This window comes from Bos javanicus, chromosome 18, assembly GCF_032452875.1.
Source record: "Bos javanicus breed banteng chromosome 18, ARS-OSU_banteng_1.0, whole genome shotgun sequence".
NCBI lineage: Eukaryota > Metazoa > Chordata > Mammalia > Artiodactyla > Bovidae > Bos > Bos javanicus.
Genome location: NC_083885.1, coordinates 42,803,570 through 42,811,951, shown reverse-complemented (window position 1 = coordinate 42,811,951; position 8,382 = coordinate 42,803,570). Strand labels below are relative to the sequence as shown.

General features: G+C 45.5%; 1 protein-coding gene across 1 annotated transcript; it reads left to right on the top strand.

Annotated features, from left to right (window-relative positions):
- Positions 1-241: 241 nt before the first annotated feature.
- Positions 242-2,370, top strand: LOC133230417 (ornithine decarboxylase). Its single transcript, XM_061387881.1, has one exon. It carries the CDS (start codon positions 647-649, stop codon positions 2,030-2,032), a length of 1,386 nt encoding a protein of 461 aa, XP_061243865.1. The 5' UTR covers positions 242-646; the 3' UTR covers positions 2,033-2,370.
- Positions 2,371-8,382: the final 6,012 nt, after the last annotated feature.

The following is an 8,382-nucleotide window of genomic DNA, read 5'->3' as shown; positions in this document are numbered from 1 at the left end:
TGTGACTAGTGCTGCTATGACCACTTGTGTCCATATGTTAATTTGAGTATGTTTTTCAATTATTTTTGGTATATACCTAGGAGTGAAATTGCTGGGTCATAAGATAATTCTGTAAATATTTTATACAATGGCTGCACCATTTTATATTCCTTGGAGTGAAGTACAAGCGTTTCAATTTCTTCACATCCTTATCAAAACCTGTTATTATTTTTTCAATTCATTTTAAAAAATTGTAGGTCAGTTCCCCCTGAGCCTCCGCCGCCGCCGCCCCTCTGCCAGCGCTCCGGCGCCACCTCGGGCCGGCGGTCCTCCGCGGGAGGGAGCGAGGCGGCGGGCGGCCGGGCGAGCGGCTGACGGGGGCGGCGGGGCGGCCGGCGGATCCTGCAGCGCTCGGCGGCGGCGCGTTGTTTCCATGGGGTTGGTCCGCCGCGCCCCTGTGCTCTGAGGTAGACAGCAGATTGTGTGTTTATTGAACATTTCCACTGCTGCACAGAGAGCACACGCATCTTCGGTGGACTTGGAATTCCTGGGGAATTGCCTTTGTGAAAAGTTGGCATAATCCCTTTAAATTCCATCTCTTTTACGTTTTCTATATTTGTCTGCCCTATTTGCAGTTTGTTGTGTCTCAAAAAGACGTCAAGAAACCATGAACAGCTTTAGCAATGAAGAGTTTGACTGCCATTTCTTGGATGAAGGCTTTACTGCCAAGGACATTCTGGACCAAAAAATTAATGAAGTTTCTTATTCTGATGATAAGGATGCCTTCTATGTTGCGGACCTGGGAGACATTCTGAAGAAACATCTGAGATGGTTGAAAGCTCTTCCTCGCGTCACCCCCTTTTATGCCGTCAAATGCAATGATAGCAGAACCATAGTGAAGACACTCGCTGCCATTGGGACAGGATTTGACTGTGCCAGCAAGACTGAAATACAATTGGTGCAGAGTCTCGGGGTGCCCCCAGAGAGGATTATCTATGCAAATCCATGTAAACAAGTGTCTCAGATTAAGTATGCTGCCAATAACGGAGTCCAGATGATGACTTTTGATAGTGAAGTTGAGCTGATGAAAGTTGCCAGGGCACATCCAAAGGCCAAGTTGGTTTTACGGATCGCCACTGATGATTCCAAAGCAGTCTGTCGCCTCAGTGTCAAATTTGGTGCCACACTCAAAACCAGCAGGCTTCTTTTGGAACGGGCGAAAGAGCTAGATATTGATGTCATTGGTGTCAGCTTCCACGTGGGAAGTGGCTGTACTGATCCTGAGACCTTTGTGCAGGCCATCTCTGATGCCCGCTGTGTCTTTGACATGGGCGCTGAGGTTGGTTTCAACATGTATCTGCTTGATATTGGTGGTGGCTTTCCTGGATCAGAGGATGTAAAGCTTAAATTTGAAGAGATCACCAGTGTAATCAACCCAGCACTGGACAAGTATTTTCCATCAGACTCTGGAGTGAGAATCATAGCTGAGCCGGGCAGATACTATGTTGCATCAGCTTTCACGCTCGCAGTTAATATTATTGCCAAAAAACTTGTATTAAAGGAACAGACAGGCTCTGATGACGAAGAGGAGTCAACTGATCGGACATTTATGTATTATGTGAACGATGGAGTATATGGGTCATTCAACTGCATCCTTTATGATCACGCACACGTGAAGCCTCTTCTGCAGAAGAGACCCAAACCAGATGAGAAGTATTATTCATCCAGCATCTGGGGACCGACCTGTGACGGCCTGGACCGCATTGTTGAGCGCTGTAACCTGCCTGAGATGCATGTGGGTGATTGGATGCTCTTTGAGAACATGGGTGCTTACACTGTTGCTGCTGCTTCTACCTTCAATGGATTCCAGAGACCCACCATCTACTATGTGATGTCAGGGCCAACGTGGCAACTGATGCAGCAGATCCGGACCCAGGACTTCCCGCCTGGAGTGGAGGAGCCGGACGTCGGTCCCCTGCCCGTGTCCTGTGCCTGGGAGAGCGGCATGAAGCGGCACTCGGCAGCCTGCGCTTCCACGCGTATTAACGTGTAGATACCACTCTTGTAGCTGTTAACTGCGAGTTTAGCTTGATTTAAGGGTTTGGGGGGGACCATTTAACTTAATTACTGCTAGTTCTGAGATGTCTATGTGAGTAGGGTTGGCACAGGTGCACCAATGTGGAAGACTGGGAGATGGGGTCACACTTATCTGTGTTCCTATGGAAACTATTTGAATATTTGTTTTATATGGATTTTTATTCACTTTTCAAACATGCTACTAAAGGCTTCAATTGCTGAGCAAGCGTTTGTGGCTTGTGTATCAGCAGGATAGGCCAGAAGCTTAGTGTTGTGACCGGTTTTAACAAAAAGGAATAAAGGATCTTGACATAACTTGAAAAAAAAAAAAAAAAAAATTGTAGCCATCTTCATGAGTATGAGGTTGTTACCATATTATGGTTTTGATTTGCATTTCCCTACTGGCCAGTAATGTTGAGCATTTATCCAGGTACTTGTTGGTCATCTGTACATTTTCTTCCTTTTTATTTATTTTTTAAAATTAGAGTATAATGGCTTTACAGTGTGAGGTCTTCGTTGACGCATGTGGAATCTTCATTGCAATTCATGGGCTTAGTTGCCCTCCCGCCTGTGGGATCCTAGTTCCATGACCAGAGATGGAACCTGAGTCCCCTGCATTGGAAGGCTGATTCTTGACCACTGGACCACAGGGGAAGTCCTGGTCATCTGTATATTTTCTTTGGAGAAATGTCTACTCAAGTCCTTTGCCTATTTTTTAATCTGGTTGTTTGTCTTTTCATTGTTGAGTTGTAAGTGTTCTTATAGATGTATGATTTGCAAGTCATGTTACTGAAGCAATCACTGGTTGTAATTCTTAATGCCTGCACTTTCTCAGACTCACACCTCCCAGCCTTCAGGGTCTGCCTTTAGGCTGTATCCTAATCCATCCACTTCTTTCCATCTTTACCCACATCTCACTCTACCCCATTCCCCAGGACATTTTATTTCTCCCTGGAATAATGTTATAGTTTCTAATTCGTGTCTTCACCTCTACTCTTGTCCCTTTACAATTTATTCTCTATCCAATAGCTAGAAAATTTTCTTCTTTTTGGCTTTATTTTTTAGATATGTTTTAGGTTTACACCAAAATTGAGAGGGAGGTACCAGAGGTTTCCCAGGTACTTTCTGTCTCCACACATGCATAGCCTCCAATATCAATATCACCCACTAGAATGGTACTTTCTTTAAGCCAAGGATGAACCTATACTAACACATCATAATCACCCAAAGTTCACAGCTTACCTTAGGGTTCACTCTTGGTGTTATACATTCTGTGGATTTGGACAAACATACAGCTTCCCTGGTGGCTGAGTTACTAAAAAGCCTGCCTGCAATGTGGGAGACCAGGGTTCAATTGCTGGGTAAGGAAGATCCCCTGGAGAAGGAAATGGCAATGCATTGCAGTATTCTTGCCTAGAGAATTCCATGGGCAGAGAAGCCTGGGGGGTTACAATCCATGGGGTCACAGAGAGTTGGACACAACTGAGTGACTAACCCTATAACTATAGGATCATGTGTCCATCATCATAATATTGCACTGAGTATTGACACCAAACATCCTCTGCTCTCTGCCTGTTCTTCCCCCAACATGAACAACCACTGATGTTTTTATTGGCTCTATAGTTCTGTCTTTTCTGTTGGAATCACATGGCATATAGCCATTTCAGACTGGCTTTTTTTTCACTTAGTAATATGCATTAAGGTTCCTTCATGTCTTTTCATGGCTTGATAACTCATTTCTTTCTAGAAGTGAATAATATTCTATTGTCTGAATGTAACACCATTTATTTACCCATTCGCCTGCTATAGGACATCCTTATTCTCATCTTTCGGCAATTACAAAGAAAGACGCTATAAACATTAGTGGGTAGGTTTTGTTGGACATGTTTTTAACTCCTTTGGGTAAATACCAAAGGGGTGATATTGTTGGTTTGTATGGTAAGAGTATTTTCATTTTTGTTAGAAACCTCCAAACTGTTTTCCAAAACGGCTGTACCATTTTGTATGCCAGCAGTGAGTGAGAGTTCCTGTTGCTCCACATCCTTACCAGCATTTGGTGTTGTCAGTGTTCCGGATTTTGGCCATTCTAATAGATGTATAGAGGTAGCTCATGCTTATTTTGACTTGCATTTGTCTGATGACATAGGATGTGGAGCATCTTTTTATATGCTTATTTGTCATTGTATCTCTTCTTTGGTGTTGATGCCTGTTAAGACCTTTCAGTTCAGTTCAGTCGCTCAGTCGTGTCCGACTCTTTGAGACCCCATGAACCGCAGCATGCCAGGCCTCCCTGTCCATCACCAACTCCTGGAGTTTACCCAAACTCATGTCCATTAAGTCGGTGATGCCATCCAACCATCTCATCCTCTGTTGTCCCCTTTTCCTCCTGCCCTCAATCTTTCCCAGCACCAGGGTCTTTTCAAATGAGTCAGTTCTTCGCATCAGGTGGCCAAAGTTTTGGAGTTTCAGCTTCAGCATCAGTCCTTCCAATGAACACCCAGGACTGATCTCCCTTAGGATAGGCTGTTTGGATCTGCTTGCAGTCCAAGGGACTCTCAAGAGTCTTCTCCAACACCACAGTTCAAAAGCATCAATTCTTCTGTGCTCAGCTTTCTTTATAGTCCAATTCTCATATCCATACATGACTACTGGGAAAACCACAGCCTTCACAAGACGGACCTTTATTGACGAAGTAATGTCTTTGCTTTTTAATATGCTGTCTAGGTTGGTCATAACTTTTCTTCCAAGGAGTAAGCGTCTTTTCATTTCATGGCTGAAGTCACCATCTTCAGTGATTTTGGAGTCCCCCAAAATAAAGTCAGCCACTGTTTCCACAGTTTCCCCATCTATTTGCCATGAAGTGATGGGACCAGATACCATGATCTTAGTTTTATGAATGTTGAACTTTAAGCCAACTTTTTCACTCTCCTCTTTCACTTTTATCAAGAGGCTCTTTAGTTCTTCTTCACTTAAGACCTTTGGGCCATTTTAAAATCCAGTTGTCTTTTTATTGTCGAGTTTTAAGAATACTTCATATATCTTGCTTAACAGTCCTTTATCAGATGTATCTTTTGCAACTATTTTCTCCTAGTCTGTAGCTTGTCTTCGCATTCTCTTGACAGCATCTCCCACAGAATAGAAAATTTTAATTTTAATGCAGCCCAGCTTAACAAGTCTATCTTCCATGGATCATGTCTTTGGCAGTATATCTGAAAAAGCATTGCCATTCCAAGGTCACCTTGGTTTTCTATTTATAGTGATCTCAAATATCAGTTTTTAAATAAATAAAGATTTTTTGGGGGATGGGGAAGCTGCGTGGCATCTGGAACCTTAGTTCCCTGCCAGGGTTTGAACTCGCATCCCCTGCATTGGAAGTGTGGCATCTTAACCACTGGATCCCCAGGGAAGCCACATCTGCTTTAAATCGTTTAGAGCCTTCCTGCTGCCTCCTTCACACACGTTCGACTTCCTCTCCAGCCACACACCCTATTGTGTGTATCTTAACCATGATGCCCTTCCTTCAGTTCCTCCAGCATAAGGCTTTCTTATCTTAGAGACTTGGAATGTCTCTTCCTTTGCCTGGGGAGCTTGGTCCTCAAATGTGCCTGGCAAGCCCCATCGTCCTTCCGGTTTTGGCTTACCTGTCCCCATCTCAGAGGCAGCTTCCTCCCCCTGCCCCCACCAACCCCTTCAGATTAGGCCTCCCTACCTCATAGGTTATCTCAAAACCTTAAGAGTTTCTTTCATAGTTTTAAGAAATCCTCTGGATGCTGACCACATACCAGGCACTCTGTGTGCACTGGTTTTTAACAGCTTGAAAGTGTTAGTTGCTCAGTCGTGTCTGACTCTTCTGAGACCCCATGGACCATAGCTTGCCAGGCTCCTCTATCCATGGGATTCTCCAGGCAAGAATACTAGAGTCGGTAACTGTGCCCTTCTCCAGGGGATCTTCCCGACCCAGGGATCAAACTCCAGTCTCCTGCACTGCAGGCAGACTCTTTACCATCTGAGCTATCAGGGATACCCTTAGAAGATTACAAGACTGATTCCTGTCCTCACCCTGTTGGCAATCTAGCTTGAGAGACAGCAAGTAAAAATAAGTGGACAAAACTTTAGTAAGTGACGTGAAGGAAATAAACAGGGTAAACAGTGTCATATCATGGAAGGGAGTGAGGAAAGAAGGTAAGTTTCTATGGTGGGCCCCAGAGGAGGTGATACCTGAGCTGAGTGCTGAAGTGCGAACAACAAACTGAACAGAGGATGGGAGAATGGGCCTTCCAGAAGGAGGGAGGCCCAGCAAGCAGAAAGGCACTGGGCTGTGTTCCAAAGGCAGCTGAACCCTGTGGCTGTGGCCCAGCGAAGGTGGATGAGGATGGAGAGGCAGGCAGGGGCCCGCGCGGGGTCCGGAGTCAGTCCTGTGTTTTCCCGAGGATTTGTCTGGCTTTACATATGACGCTCACCTACTTTTTCCACTGCTATGCACCCAGCAACTAGGGAGTGCCTACCCCAGAGTAGGTGCGGGTAAATGTTTATGAACACAGAGTAAATATTATTGTTATCAGTGAGATTAACTAGCACTCCACCCCCTTTCCTTGTTTACATTTCCTGCGTCCTTTCGACTCGGCCCTGGCTGAATTACTGCAAAGTTGGATTTGGAGCAGCCTGCATTTCATCAAGGAGTTGTTATACGTCTCCACTTCTCCCAGGGGATGGCTCGCTCTATAACAAAACCTCCCCCCTTTAATGTTCATTAAGAGTCTCAGAATATTCTAGAAAGAAGCTCAGTAACCAATTCCTACAAGAAGCCTGAACATTATGTCTGAATCAGAATAGCCAAGGCCCTTCTTTGTGCAGGAAGGTGGACACTTCCCCAGTTTTGCTGGTTTCCAGAGGCTGGGATGAGGGTGAACACTATTCAGCAGATTTCTGTGTGTCTGAGGAGAAGGCTGTGTGGTTTCTACATGCAAGGGGATGTCTAGACAGCTCCATCTTTTCTGCATTTGATGTGGAATCTTTGTTAGGGGATCCAGGAGAAGCTCGAATCCAAAACAGTTTCAGCAGAGGAGACCCTTGCCAGGGAAGTCTGTTTCATAATGAGATCTTTATGTCGGCGGGATCTTTATTAACTCAGGGCCAACCCATCTTTTTCTTTTTTTCTGCACATGAAATTAATTTATTGGCTGTAGTGCTCAGACGTCATTTGGCTCCTGCTACTGCTTGTATGTGCTGGCTTCTTTTGGAAAAGACTTATTATTTTTAAGAACCAGGGTCTCATGATTCTTCCACGGCATTTGACTCTATTGATTCCCTTGGTTTCTTTGGGGTAGGGGTGGTGGGCTCGGTCTACCTTGCAGAGTGTGTCTGTGTATACTTGCATGCTGAGCAATGCCATGCAGGTGTAAATCTGAACTTGAGAAAGCCTAGGAGGCTGGGTGTGTGGGAGGGTGGCACATGAGGGAAGACAAGTGCGTGGAAAAATACATCTCAGCATGCATTCTGCCCGGGTAGAATCACCCAGAACAGTCACTCAGCATATAGTTAAGGGGGTGTGCTTGGAGCCAAATGCCTGTATTGGAACCCTAGCTCTGCCACTTACCCTGTGCCTCTGTGTACAGCTATATGTGACCCTGTGCATATTACTTCATATCTCTGTGGCTTGATTTTCTCACCTGCAAAACGGGCTTAGCAGAAGTGTCTCACAGAGTTGTGGGCAGATTAAATGAGTCAACACCTGTCCAGCACTTGAAACAGAGCCTGGTATAGAGTGGTGTTGTTTTGTGCTCAGTCGCTCAGTTGTGTCTGACTCTTTGCGGCCCCATGGACTGTAGCCTGTCAGGCTCCTCCATCCATGGAATTTTCCAGGCAAAAATACTGGAACAGATTGCCATTTCCTACTTCGGGGGATCTTCCTGACCTAGGGATTGAACCCGTGTCTCTTGTGTCTCCGGCACTGGCAGGCAGATTCTTCACTACTACGCTACCTGGGAAGCCCCGGTATAGCAGGCTCCCCGTACATCAGCTCATGTGGCCATCATGACCTCTCCTGCATATTTTGCTTTCCGATGGGCTATTCACAGTGTTTTGTGAGAAAGCCTTTTGCCACCCTCTTTCACCATTTGATCTCACCAGGCTCGGTTGGGGTATTTATTTATGGTCCACCTGGCTCTCAAACAAGCCGCCACAGGGCCCTGTTCAGGCTCTGGCTGAGATCACCAGCTCATCTGACATCTCACCCCTACCCTCCTGCTTTGGATTTGTTCTTGTCTGAATGCACTCACTCCTGCCTGCAGCCCCTCCTCCGTGAAAGCCCCCAGGTCCCAGCTCTGT

Bases quoted from the DNA above. Each gene is read 5' to 3' on its own strand.
- LOC133230417 (XM_061387881.1), top strand. From the start codon at position 647: ATGAACAGCTTTAGCAATGAAGAGTTTGACTGCCATTTCTTGGATGAA.